Source organism: Giraffa tippelskirchi, chromosome 12 (assembly GCF_054371585.1).
Source record: "Giraffa tippelskirchi isolate mGirTip1 chromosome 12, T2T-mGirTip1v1.2.pri, whole genome shotgun sequence".
Taxonomy (NCBI): domain Eukaryota; kingdom Metazoa; phylum Chordata; class Mammalia; order Artiodactyla; family Giraffidae; genus Giraffa; species Giraffa tippelskirchi.
This window is the reverse complement of record NC_137286.1, coordinates 135,367,039-135,381,795: the sequence shown is the minus strand read 5'-3', so window position 1 is coordinate 135,381,795 and position 14,757 is coordinate 135,367,039. Positions and strand designations below refer to the sequence as shown.

Genomic DNA, 14,757 nt, shown 5'->3' with positions numbered 1-14,757 from the left:
AGTGTGGGGTTTTCTTTTTCCCTGGAGATTTTAAGGAACATTTCAAAAATAGAAGAATAGAACAAGGTAGCAGAATGCATTACCCTAGAATCTGCCTTTTTGGAGAAAAGACTATTTTGAACTGACTGTTTTTTGAGAAATAGACACAGAAAGGAAATCTCCATTTGTAAGGGCTTCTCCTGCTCTGTACCTGAAAGAAAACATTGGCCCTGAAACACAAAAGCATTTTTTCGGTGGAGAATGGGTTGCATAATGAGTCCAACTCTATCTTTCTGTTTTTGTTTACTCTGGGTTGCCTATTAACCTCTCATGAGCACCGCCCCCCCGTGCCCCACCCTTGAGCTGGAATGTCAGGACTTGGGTTCATATGGGTTTTTCTTGGAAGTATGATAGATCTCGTGGAATTCTGATTAAAACCCTTTGTGGTCCTTGTAAATCATTCACAGCAGGTCTGTCGTCCCCCCAGGCTCAGATGCCATAACAGTGTAGGACAGGAGGACAGCAGATGCTTACATAGGGTTAGTTTCTGCATCCAGGATCTTCCAGGGAGAGAGGACTTCAGTCTCCATCCCTAATGTTTTGGGAGACTTCCCTGATAGCTCCGTTGATAAAGAATCAGCCTGCAATGCAGGAGACCCCAGTTCGATTCCTGGGTTGGGAAGATCCGCTGGAGAAGGGATTGGCTACCCACTCCAGTATTCTCGGGCTTCCCTTGTGGCTCAGCTGGTAAAGAATCTGCCTGCAATGAGGGAGGCCTGGGTTTGATCCCTGGGTTGGGAAGATCCCCTGGAGAAGGGAACGGCTATCCCACTCCAGTATTCTGGCCTGAAGAATTCCATGGACTGTATACTCCATGGGGTTGCAAAGAGGCGGACACGACTGAGCGACTTTTGCTTACTCAAACCAGTTTCTGGGGGCTGGGCAGCAGGCCTCAGTGCTCTCAGCTCCTCGTGAGTGATGCACTCAGGATGAAGTCCACTGTGTAACAGAGGAGTGAAAACAGATAGACTGGAATGCTGATGGTTTAATTTCCCCAAATTCACTGCTTTCCCTCTTAGCTCTGGATCTTTCTCAAGTCTAACATTGTCATCTCTTCTGCAGTTTCTAAAGATTAACTGCCTTTTCATTTTTCCACAAGCTCACCCATTTATTTCCTGCTGTGTTAGATGGTTTCTGGTTCCTTTGTTTTCTTTTTATTCTCATGAATCAGAGATAGCAGAGTTGGGCAAGAAATGTTAAAGCAGCACATGGGGAATCATAGAGGAGGAACTGTACCCACTGGGGAATTTCTAGCATCAAGCTGTGTAAGAAGTTCCCCTAAAAACAAGAGGTAGGGTCACATGGGAGGTGCCTTCCGGAGGCTGAAGACCAGGGACCCCACCAAGAAATGTCTACCTCAGAGACTCGAACCTTGAACCATGGGGTGTTGTGGTATTATATTGGGATCTTGTAAAAATCCTTTTTGGCTTTGCGGTTGTGAAGAATTCTTGTGAAGGAATAAAAACTATCTTCTCAGTTGGTTTGTGGAGTTGTAGTTTGGGTGTCAAATATGAAGGGATTATAGGAGTAATTTTGACCTTGTTCCTGTTTATCTGGAAAGTTTTCATTTGGCTGCTTTCAACTTTGATACGGAATGTTTTCTCAGTTGTTTTATTTCTTACTCAGTTGAGGGCTAGGGTCAAGAACAGACAGAAGTGTGGACACTTTGGGTAATGGGCCAGATACACTCCTTAATGAGACTGTTTGATCAACTGGGTTATTCACGTTGGCCTCAGTGAAAAAAATCAAGATGCCAAGGCAGTAGTGACCTGTCCTCGTTTTACAAAAACTCATTTTTGCTGAATTTGTTACTTCTGTTGGTATTCTTTTTGGTGGGTTTTCAATGTTAGGCTCAAGTGGAGAGCTGAGTCACAGACAACAGTGATTCCAGAGATAATCATAAGTTTTAGGAAAGTTTGGGATGGCGGCTGTTATCACTGGGCTTCTGGTGGAGAGCCCCAGGTTTGTGGGCTGCAGCTCTGGAATCCTCTGGGTCATACTTGGGCTGGGACTGCCCTTGTGTACAGTTTGACATTCTTGCTTCTCTGTGTACGCCTTCAGACTTCTATCTCAGTAAACTCGACAAACAGTGTGTTTTGCCATATACGATGTGAGGGGCTTTTTAAATAAGCTCTTCATGCCTCTTGGGATGAATCATGGGGCTTGCTGGAAGTGTAACAACGAGCCTTTGTGTTCTTGGGAAATCTTACTCTCATCTGATCATCTTACTCATAAGTATTCAGCTAAACAGCATTCACCTTCTTTTCCCTACTAGATGAAACCTTCCATGACCTTGTGGAAGGCAAGGCGGTCAGTGAATGTGTGGGTTTGTGTGTGCAGAGCAAGACACGAGCGTTGGGCTTCAGTGTTGCATTCATTTGAAGGATGGAGACAGCTTTCTGTGAATAATCTGATCAAGCCTTAGATGACTGAGCAGAAAATATGTGTTAGTTTTGTTTGCTGATTGAAGTTTTTGATTCTCCTTCCCTTCCTCTTGCACATGGGTTCTTCAGCTTCGGACAGACAGAGAGAGCTCTCAAAAGCAAACCTGCCAATTATTTACGCTGCCTGTATTATTAAGGAGGGATTGCTTAGAAGGAAAAACCGGATTCTGGAAAGATTTCCAAACTTTTGGCATTTTGTCCTTTGAGAAGTCTGGAGGAAATGATGTCAAGGGCCGAGGTGTTTACTTTCAGTGACTTGGATTTGTTGAGTGTTTGTGTTTCCTTGGTGAGAGAGAAGGGGACCATCAAGGGGTAACAAGGGGGCAGAAGCAGGTTGTGGGGTGGAGTATCCGTTTGGCAGAGTAGGCAAGTGTTACAGTTTTTTACCGTTAGTTTTTGGAAAGAAAATTGCTTTCCCTGTGCCATACTTAAGATATAAGTCCCAATGCTTCCCAACTCATTGGTTTAGAATTGTAATTTTTGCCTTGGGGAAAAGATGATTGGTCATATGTATTCTATAGTGTATTCTATAGTGTTTGGCAGATGAAGAACCATGGATGACATCATTTTGTTAGCTTGACTTCTGCCGTATTTAATTTTTGGCTCCAAGGAATATCCCAGCTTCTGCGGTGGAGAGACATAGTGATCCAGTGTACCCTGGGGCTGGGATCCTGGGAACCTCCCAAGCCTGCTTTCTTCGAGAAACTCCAGCAGAAGCTGGGCTCCATTCTCTTGATCCCCGTATGTGTGGAGTTCAGGGTTGGAAAGAGAGGATCTGTGTTTGTGCCAATGTCTCAGTTCATAAAGACTTTTGATGAGTTGTTGTTTTTTTTAATATATATTTATTTGGCTTCTGCAGCAGGTCTAAGTTAGGGCATGCAGGATCTTTAGTTGTTCAAACTCTTAGTTGTTACATGTGGGATCTATTTCTTTGACCAGGGATCGAACCTGAGCCCCCTGCATTGGGAACACGGGGTCTTAGCCACTGGACCACCAGGGTAGTCCCTCCTGATGAGGTTTTGATGTATTTTGGGGGAGGCTGACGATATCCCTGTCTTATTCCTGTGCTGTCTTCTTCAGCTTCCTCTCCATAAAGGCTCTTAAAGCTGACAGAGATGGCAAGAGTGGTCCTCCCGTATGTGAATGATCTTGAATTTCTGCTGGGCTGGGACACTGAGAATACGGGGGACAGGATCAGGCTGCCAAAAGGGCTTGTTCACATGGAAACAAATTTCTTACCTTTCTTATGCTCATCTGAAGCCAAGGCTCACTTGGTATTTTGCCAAATGTGTTCTAAAGCACTGGTTGTAATATTTATTGAGCATCCACAATGTACTAACCACAGTGTGCTAAGGCTTTATTGTCTTTATCACATTTTTGCTTAGGTTAAAACTGTTGTCTGCTTGTCTTATAGAAGATAGTGGATCTGTGGATTTTTTCTTTAGATTAACTAGGAATGTTGCATTTTGTCAAGATGCCTTTTTAACAAGTAATAGTACAAGTAAAGCGTGTGTTAAGAAAACCTGGTTTAGGGCTTCCCAGGTGGTGCTAGTAGTGAAGAACCTGCCTGCCAGTGCAGGAGACCTAAGAGACCCGGGTTCGATCCCTGGGTAGGGAAAATCCCCTGGAAAAGGGTATAGCAACCCATAGCCTGGAGAATCCCATGGACAGAGGAGCCTGGCCGGCTAGTGCATGGGGTCGCAAAGAGTCGGACATGACTGAAGCGACTTAGCACCCACGCACCCAATTAGCTTCAATCTCCCAACTAGATTTTATGATTTAAGGTTTGAGGGCTGAATAAAGTCTTTACTCTGTCGACTGAAAAAAAAAAAATAAACAACCACAAACCAAAGCCTAAAAGAAAACCTGGTTTGGCGTGTATATCTAATGAAGATTTTTTAAAATTTGTTTTTAGGAAAGTACCAGAGTAGTTCAGCCCATAATTTTGGGGAAAATTATTGGTTATTTTGAAAACTACGATCCCTCTGATTCTGCTGCTTTATACGAAGCCCATGGCTATGCCGGGGTGCTGAGTGCCTGCACGCTTGTCTTGGCCATTCTACACCACTTGTACTTCTACCACGTCCAGTGTGCAGGGATGAAGCTGAGAGTAGCCATGTGCCACATGATCTACCGCAAGGTAAGTGTCACATGGTACCAAAGTGTGTACCTCTCGTGAAATACCAGAAGCATTTTGGGAAAGTTCTCTGTCAATTACAAATTTTATAACTAGTAAAAATTGTGAATCACTGTTGTACACGTGTAACATATAATATTGCACATCAAATATACTTCAGTAAAAAAGTAAGACACATTGTACCCAAGAAAAACATTTTCTTTTAATGATTATACTCATTTACACCATGCTACGGGCTTCCCTGTGCCTCAGATGGTAAAGCGTCTGCCTACAATGCGGGAGACCCAGGTTCAATCCCTGGGTCGGGAAGATCCCCTGGAGAAGGAAATGGCAGCCCACTCCAGTCCTCTTGCCTGCGAAACTCCATAGACTGTCCCCTGAGTCAGACACGACTGAGCGACGTCACTTTCACTTTCACACGTTGCTACGGAAGTTTGCTCTTTGCATCCAGGCGATTTTGTTGTTTAAGCAAACGTTACAAAAACATAATGAAGAGATTTGTGTTGAGATCAGGTCGGGACAGCTTTTGATAACTTTTATTCACAAGCTCTTGCATAATATTCAGTAAATTTATAAACAACTATATAAGCATCAGAGATATGAAGTTTATTTTTAACGTTTTCATGCCGAAATCGCATAGTGGTATTAATGGAAATTTTGTTGTTGTTCATGAAAACCTTTATTTACACAAAGTTGTATTTACTAGAAAGCTTCTGTAATTAGATCTATAAAATTAAATCTAGGAGAAAAGAATGTATTTGAGAAAGAGAATAAAATGCTGGCTACAGCATCTTATTTTTTTCAAACATCGCATCTAATCATATTCATTATAATTATGTTTACTAAAAAAAGTAAATGGAATCCATGCCACATATAGACTCACTCATTGTGTTATATAGTTGTGATTGTTTATAACAGTAGTAAAGAAAATAGATGTTTGGATAAAACTTGAAATTTTTCATTGTTTTTAGTAATTTTGGAGAGAATTTGTTGGTTGCCATTCATTTAGTTTTTTTCATAATAGATTTCCTTTTTTTCTTTAGTAAGCATTATAGCAGTTTTAATATGACCTGGTTTGATGTTTTTAGTGCTTTTGTGCTGAGAAATACCCATAAAATTATTCCATAGGTTACCCTGGTTTTTAACTAGTGTAAAGGGAGTGAGGATTTCAGGTGGATTTACAGAGAAATTGCCAGTGTCAGGAGCTGAAGCACCCTTTATAAATTTGATCCTGGATATCTCTGCCCTGTTTACTTTTTTAAGAATTTTCATTTGACTGTATTATATACCTCGAAATTTACTGAGACAGCAGACACACACAAAAAGGACAACAACATCGTCAGTGTGTTAAGTGGCTTTACTATAATAATTATTTGCCATTGTCTGTATCAGAGCATCACGTTGTACACCTTAAATATATACAATTTTTATTACAAAACAATTAAAATTGTCATTGAAGTCTAAAGCCAAACAGTTTAAATTGAAATTATCACTTCTTTCATCTAGTTGCTACTTATTTGGACTTCTGCTTCCTGGGGTACACTTGTTGGCAAAATGTGACTTGTCTCCTCATTTTCCCTTGAGCGGAGTCTTGTTAATCTCAGGGCTGTGTCATCCCCGGGGGCCTGGCATCTCACTGTCTGTGTTTGGCTGCAGCATCTGAGCCAGTTTCCTCCTGGGTGATGTGGAAATGGCCGTGGTGCCCCTACACTCTGGTCACGGGTCTTCCTTGTCATTCATAACGTTCTTTGATATTGATGATACCGTCTACTATTTAGGAGATAGACACTCTGATTCCCAAAATTTAGCTAGATGTTTGTCTTTGCAGGTCATGCTTAGCTCCTGTAAATAAATAGGAAATTTCACCAGAACTGCATTGTAAAAATCTTTTGTTAGGTCTGATGTTTCAGTGAAATAAAGCTCTCTCTTTGCTGCACAGGTGAGCCGGGTCCACCTGTTTTTCTTCCTCTTCGCACTAACACTTTGGAACATTGCCTTTGGGAAATCTGATCTGGCCCTGGCACATTTGCTTAGATGAATGTAAACATCTCCCAAAGCCATTAATTTGCTGGCTTGATTAGGCTAAGAGAATTGTCCCTTTACGAAGTCAGGTATTGTTGGGGTAAACCACAGACATAACCAAAAATTCCAGAAACATGAGAAAGAACTGTTTCCTCCTGCACAGCCTTGCATCTAGGATCCTGCTGGGGTGGAGAAATTCAACACTTCTTTGCAGGTTACCAGCAGACTGATTCCTTAGGGCCGAAGCTGGTGCTGCTGAACAGCTCTGAAAGGCCCCTCGGAACGACTTGTGGTTCATGCTCATGCCCCACCTCCTGATCTCTGGTCCTGGAAAGAAATCAGCTTGGGTGTTAGAAATGGCTGCTAAGTCACAGTTGTAACTTTGAATGATCCTTTGGGATATATCATATATATGGGTAACTTATTTATTTACCTTTTGACTGCTTTGGTAAAATTACTTTTGGTCATTGCTTTTTAAAAAAATTGTAGTAAAATATACACAACATCAAGTTTCCCATTTTAACTTCTTTTTGAAAAATTAATACATTTATTTGGCTTCACCAGGTCTTAGTTGCGGCATGCGGGATCTAGTTTCCTAACCAGGGCTCAAAACCAGGCCCCCTGGATTGGGAGCGCATAGTCTTAGCTACTGCACCACCAGGGAAGCCCCCATTTTAACTCTTTAAGTGCACCATTTAGTGACATTAGGTCTGTTCACATTGTTGTTCAGTCATCAGTGCTATTTATCTTCAGAACTTTTCCATCATCTCAGACTGAAACTCTGTACCCATTAAACACTGACTCCCCAGCCCCTCACCACCATTCTACTTCTCTGAATTTGATGACTCTAGATGCCTCAGGTGTCAGAATTCAATTCCTTTTAAAGGCTAAATAACATTCCATTACAGGTCTCTACAACATTCTGTGCATCCTTTCATCTATTATTGGACATTTTGGTTGTTCCTACATTTTGGCTGTTGTGAATAACGCTGCTGTGAACATGGGTGTACCAGTACTTGTTCAAGTCTGTGCTTTCAGTTCTTCTGAGTACATCTCTAGGAATTTGAATTGCTATACTATATGCTAATTTTATCTTTAGTATTTTAAGGAACTTCCAGACTCTATTTTATTGTGATGACATTATTTTACAATCACACTTGATCATTGATCTTTCTGTTTGACTTGAGGACTAAATGAAAAGTTTTTATGAACATGACATTTCATTTGGATTAGTGACTCCAATTGGTGGTCTGTTGAAGCAGCTCATGGTGTCTATTCAGATTCCTCAGATCTCTAGGGCATTTTTTTTAAACTTCTTACCAGATATTGGGATTATGCAACATGGGCTGTGTTTTATGTGAAGTCAGCTAACTGGCATTAAGAACACAGATCCATCAAAGGAGAAGTATTTTAAACCTTGTTGTCGTTCAGTCGCCTAGTCGTGTCCAACTCTTTGCGACCCCATGAACTGCAGCACACCAGGCCTCCCTGTCCCTCACTATCTCCTGAAGTTTGCCCAAGTTCATGTCCATTGCATCAGTGATGCCATCTAGCCATCTCATTCTCTGATGCCCTCTTCTCCTTCTGCCCTCAATCTTTTCCAGCATCAGGGACTTGTCCAAGGAATCAGTTCTTCGCATCAGATGGCCAAAGTATTGGAGTTTCAGCTTCAGTGTCAGTCCTTCCAATGAATATTCAGGGTTGATTTCCCTTAAGATTGATTGGTTTGATCTCCTTGCTGTCCAAGGGACTTTCAGGAGTCTTCTCCAGCACCACAGTTCAAAGGCATCAATTCTTTGGCACTCAGCTTTCTTTATGGTCCAACTTTCACATCCATACATGACTACTGGAAAAACCATAGCCTTGACTATACAGACCTTTGTTGGCAAAGTAATGTCTCTGCTTTTCAACACACTGTCTAGGTTTGTCATCGCTTTCCTTCCAAGAAGCAATCGTCTTATTATTTCATGGCTGCAGTCACCATCTGTAGTGATTTTAGAGCCCAAGAAGAGGAAATCTGTCACTACTTTGACCTTTTCCCCTTCTATTTGCCATGAAGTAATGGGGCCAGATGCCATGATCTTAGTTGTTTTAGTATTTAGTCTTAAGCTGGCTCTTTCCCTCTCCTCCTTCACCCTCATGAAGAGGCTCTTTACTGCCTCTTCACTTTCTGCCATTAGAGTAGTATCATCTGCATGTCTGAGGTTGTTGATGTTTCTCCCTCCTGTCTTGATTCCAGCTTGTAACTCATCCAGCCCAGTGTTTTTCATGGTGTGCTCAGCATATAGGTTAAGTGAACAGGGTTTAAACCTTATACTGTCTCCTTTTAGAAAATTGCCAGGAGTCCCTGGTGATATTCCCAGTATGAGTCACCTGTCACCTTTACAGTGAGTCCAGTGTCTTTAATTCCTGTCTGTTTATGGCTGGGGAACAGAGAAGGAGAACTCCCCCAGCTTCAAATCTCAAAGGGTAATAACTCCCCCAGCTTAGAGCATGGGTGGTGGACCTGGGATGGGGAAAGATGATAACTTAAAGCAAGCTGAGCCTGTATTGAAGACAGTTGTCAATCTCCAGCCCAAGTCAGTAGTGAGAATGCCTCTCCCATTTGCCAGTCCTGTGCTTGTCATTATGCCTGAATGCTATGGATGTTCAGACCTGAGACAGGCAGCATGACAGTGTCACTCATCAGGATGGTCTTGTCCTATGACACAGAGATTTTAAGAAGCATGTTTTCCCATGGTGAGTCCTGATAATGGGTTGGTTTGCTCCCAATGCCAGGTAAAGCCAGAGCAGATAGTGAGGGAGGTCACTGAGTGTTCTCTGCTGCCTGTTACCCAGGGCAGATTTACCTGCAGAATCTGATCAGTTTGCCAGATTTCTTACTGTGACTGATATCTCATCCTAATTCTCTTTCGTGTTTGTTACCCAAAGGGTGGTTTGCAGGAGAGATTCGTCATTCGTTGTTTCAGCTTCTAAAATGAATTGATTCCCTGCAAACATCCCAGTTTTCCTTTATCTTTTATTGTAGATCTGTAGGGCTTTCCTGGTGGCTCCATGGTAAAGAACCCACCTGCCAGTGCAGGAGACATGGGTTCAATCCCTGGGTAGGGAAGATTCTCTGAAGAAGGAATGACAACCCATTCCAGTATTCTTTTTTTTTTTTTTTTTTTTATAAATTTATTTATTTTAGTTGGGGGCTAATTACTTTACAATATTGTAATCGTTTTTGCCATACATTGACATGAATCAGCCATGGGTTTACATGTGTTCCCCTTCCTGGACCCCCCACCCACCTCCCTCCCCATCCCATCCTTCTGGATCATCCCATTGCCCCGGCCCTGAGCCCTTGTCACATGCATCGAACATGGAATGGTGTTCTGTTTCACATATGATAATATACATGTTTCAATGCTATTCTCCCAGAACGTCCCACCCTCACCTTCTCCCTCAGAGTCCATAAAATTGTTCCATGCATCTGTGTCTCTTATTCTGTCTCGCATATAGGGTTATTGTTACCATCTTTCAAATTCCATATATATGCATTAGTATACTGTATTGTTGTTTTTCTTTCTGGCTTACTTCACTCTGTATAATGGGTTCCAGTTTCATCCATCTCAGTAGAACCATTCCAGTATTCTTGTCTGGGAAATCCCATGGGCAGAGGAGCCTGGCAGGCTGCAGTCCGTGGGGTACAGTCCGTTGGGGGTACTTGACTTAGTGTTTGAAAAACAACAGCAATCTCGCGTATTCATAGATTCTGTATTTGGAAATTTGCCTACATGCTAAAATTTATTTGTAATTCTAAAAATCGTTCTAAAATTTACTTGTAATTCTAAAAATCAAATTAAATCGGGACACTTTCTTCTGCCCATGTTCATACAGTCCCTTAAGTTTCTTGTCATCTGACGTGCATATTCCCAGTGGCGGCTACTGCTGCTAAGTCGCTTCAGTCGTGTCCGACTCTGTGCGACCCCATAGACAGCAGCCCACGAGGCTCCCCCGTCCCTGGGCTTCTCCAGGCAAGAACACTGGAGTGGGTTGCCATTTCCTTCTCCAGTGCATGAAAGTGAAAAGTGAAAGGGAAGTTGCTCAGTCGTGTCTGACTCGTCGCGACCCCATGGACTGCAGCCTACCAGGCTCCTCCGTCCATGGGATTTTCTAGGCAAGAGTACTGGATGGGGTGCCATTGCCTTCTCCGAGTGGGGTGGAACGTATTTCTGCTTTCATACTGTGGAACAGATGGCTTTTTTGTGGTCTACGTGGTGCCTCGCTTTTCATATTTTTGTTCTCTTTGAGGGTAGTTTGCAGCTTAAGAGTGCTGATGTGTTTTCTGGTGTTCCTAAGCAGAAGACTGTGATGTGTCTTACGGGGAAATATGTGTGTAGGTGAGCTTGGTTCAGGTAGAGTTTGCAGTTATATTTCCAAGAGACCAGTATCTTGAGTATTGTTCAAGTGAGACAGTGTGGTATTTATGAAAATAGAATGACTCTCTTAAAGCATCTGATACCTTGTTTGGACTTTCTCTTCTAATGGTATTTTCTAACTTCCAGACAAAATTAGAATGTTCTAGTAATGTTTCTTGCACTGTTTAGCAGTTTTAAAAACATTTCCCCCCTTTATTTCTGATATAAATTTGAATTGGATCTGTGCATTTTGTGAAGAGTTAATCCTCATCAAGGAGCCTCTGGGTGAAGGTTTACTTTTCTGTGAGCAGGAGATTGAGCTAACAAAGCAGGTTAAGGAAGGAGAGAGGCTGTTTGGTTCAAACTGCTTTGTTCAAAGGATGTGTTCCTGTTGCTTGAGAATAAAGGGTATCAGTTGCATGCTACCACCTGGTAACTACCTGCTATGTGGAGTGCAATGCAAACCGGACGGGAAGACTTAGCTCCGCGGTTCCCAAACTGCTACACTATAGATTCATAACTGCTATACTGTAGATTCATGAAAATTTAAAAACAACACTGATCCCCGAGCTCTCTCCACAGACATCCATTTTAATGGCATGGGGAGTGGGGCAGGAATTTTTATTTCTTGTCACATGAACTCCAGGATCTTAGTTACTCATGGAGTCTTAACCACTGGGCTAGCAGTGTTTTTGTTTTTGTTTTGCATGGAGAAGTTTTAAAAGGTACCAGGTGATAGTGATAGGCCTCAAAGGCATTTTTAGCTTAATTTCTTTCTTGTATCTTATAACTAAGATCTTCTAGTACATTGCAGTAGCATGTGGATTAGATGTCTAACATTTCTCAGTGGAGATGCCCTTTTGAAATTGCAGCTATAAACCTGAAGGATGGTGGCCATTCTGTGGTTCTCCCGTGGCTCAGATTCTAAGCTGAGAATCTCTTGTGCCCTGAGTGATCAGGTTCGTTGAATCAGGTGCACAAGTACTTGGTAGACGACACTGTGACAGGTCAGATAGGAGAGAGACTGGGAGCGTAGACTCTGAGCGCAGTTAGACTCGAGATCCAGTCTTGATTTTGCTGTCTGCTGAACTGTGAGTGGACCCACTTCTCAGAGCCTCAGTGTCCTGAGTTTAAACACTGAAGGAGAGAATATATGCTTCATGGGGTTTTTGTGAGCACTGGTTTAGTCATGTATTCAGTTTAGGAGGGTGGAGGGTCATATACACAACAAGACTCTGTAGTTTGAGTGCTTATGTATGAATCACAGTTTTCCTCTTTGTAGACATTAGCCTTAGGCTAACTGCTCTAAGCCTACATTTCTTCATTTGTAATAGTACCCAACTCTTATGGTTGTAGAGAGGATTAAATGAGCCAATCTGTGTAAAGCACTTAACTTAGTGCCTGGCATTTAGCTAGTGTTCACACATTCCTGTCATCTTCATTACTGGCACTCAGTCCCAGAAGGCTAGAATACCTCTAATTAGATGAAATAGAAATATGGGTGTTAAGTGGTACACAAGTGTACAGACTTAGTGGTTTAGGAGAGGACCCCTCCGATGGGTGGAGTGATGTGTGCATATCTGTGATTCTGTGTCCGTGTGTATGCCTGCAGGGGGGAGTCCATGCATGGAGCAGTGTTGTGGTAGAAAGCCAAAATGATTTATTTAGGGAATTGTAGAAGCACAGTTGGCATAGCACGAGGCTCCAACATACATCTAGATAAGAATATTGGGACCAGGGTCTTGATCATGAGGTTAAGGCTGTTGGAGTTACTGAGCTGGTAAAGGGGAACCCTTGGAAATTTTGATTAAGATAGTAAATGATCAGAGTAGTGATTTAGGAAACTGCAATGAAGGCTGTTGTGTGTGGGTACATGTGAAGTTGTGAGTCAGCTAAAAATATAATTGGAACGGACATCACGTCTGGCTGTTCATTCCTTCATTTCATTCTTACTATTTTGCCCATTTAGTGAAGTGTTTAGTGAGAGTGGTGGGTCATTGAAAGAAAAGAAGAATGTCTTATTTCATCTCATATGTGAACTGATGTAGTACAGTACATGTTAGACAAAATAGCAAAATGAATTAATTGTGGACCTTTTAATGCATTATAATATTCATGAGAGATGGAGAAAAGAAAGGATTCAGCCCTCAGGGGTTTATTATAGAAGGGGAGAAAAGTGTTGGTTAGGAAATCCTAGTTCTGATAGGAATCCACAAAGACAGTCTGCCTTGAAACTTGGGCTGTGTCGTAAGCATCACTGGTTTGCTTACCAGTATTCCAAAATTTGGGAGGAAATATCCCAGCCACCACCATCCTATAATGTCAGGTATCATTTTTGTAGATTATTTTCCAGTCTTTATCCAGTCACACATATTAATATAATATATATATTAATTCTTATATATACAGCTTGTGTTCAGTTTCGTCCCTTTACCTCCTCACCAGCTACATTCATGGTTGAATGGACTCACTGTGTTCACTAGTCTTAGGGTGAAAGTTGTCTGTGTGCATGGCCTTACATGGAGTGTCATTTTGATCCATGTTTTGTTTTGGCTGCATATGCCAAAGTTACCTTCAGATGGGATTTATTTTGTTGCAGTTGTTTGGGAGACTGAGTTTGGTAGCACACTGTTCCACTTGAGCTGTGCCAATCCCATAGTGACAATATGTGTACCCCTGGAGGTGGGCTGTGCGTAATGAGGAGTAATAGGTTTTTACTAGGTAACCAGTCTGGAAAGCTAATTGGTAATACCTGCTTTCTTTCAAATATTCCTCAACAACAGTAAAATTCCTGTCCGCTTCCATCAAAAGTTAATGTGACTAAATTCCTGAGTTTTGGGTGTGTGTTATGCTGTGTGTACTCAGCTGTGTCCAACTGTTTGCAGCCCCATGGACTGTAGCTGGCCGGGCTCCTCTGTCCATAGGATTCTCCAGACAAGAATACTGGAGTGGGCTGCCATTTCCTATTCCAGGTGGGGATCTTCCCTACCCAGAGATCAAAGCCAGGTCTCTTGCATCTCCTTCATTGTAGGCAGATTCTTCACCATCTGAACCATCAGGGAAGCCCTTTTAGGCTTTGAAAGTGAAAGAAAGTGAAAGTGAAAGTCACTCAGTCATGTCTGACTCTTTGTGACTCCATGGACTGTACAGTCCATGGAATTCTCCCGGCCAGAATACTGGAGTGGGTAGCCTTTCCTTTCTCCAGGGGCTCTTCCCAACGCAGGGATTGAACCTAGGTCTCCCGCATTGCAGGTGGATTGTTTACCAGCTGAGCCACAAGGGAAGCCCAAGAATACTGGAGTGGGTAGCCTATCCCTTCTCCAGCGGATCTTCCTGACCCAGGAATTGAACTGGGGTCTCCTGCATTGCAGGTGGATTCTTTACCAACTGAGCTATTTGTCTTTTCCAGGACAAGTCTAGAGTATCTCTGTTTTAGAGGCGGGTTTCTAAATCTCAGGGTTCCCTCGTGGCTCAGATGGTAAAGAGTCTGCCTGCAGTGCAGGAGACCCAGGTTCAATCCCTGGGTCGGGAAGATCCCCTGGAGAAGGAAATGGCAACCCACTCCAGTATCCTTGCCTGGAAAATTACATGGAAGAAGGAGCCTGGCAGGCTACAGTCAGACACAACTGAAGCAACTTAGCAACACACCTCCCACTTGAACATCCCTCCCACCTCCCTCCCTACCCTACCCCTCTAGGTTTGAATTCCCTGA

The 14,757-nt window shown here is 42.5% G+C and overlaps 1 protein-coding gene across 4 annotated transcripts in view; it reads left to right on the top strand.

The window, feature by feature from the left end:
- Positions 1 to 14,757, top strand: part of LOC145530500 (ATP-binding cassette sub-family C member 4) — a 184,821-nt gene that overhangs the window by 40,361 nt on the left and 129,703 nt on the right. For 3 of the 4 annotated variants that reach the window (XM_081551977.1, XM_081551976.1, XM_081551975.1), the window contains exon 4: positions 4,399 to 4,623. The exons of the other annotated variant lie outside the window; for it this stretch is intronic. In XM_081551977.1, the coding sequence (XP_081408103.1) occupies positions 4,399 to 4,623 (225 nt within the window). The remainder of the gene's footprint in view (positions 1 to 4,398; positions 4,624 to 14,757) is intronic. 4 annotated transcript variants of the gene reach the window in all.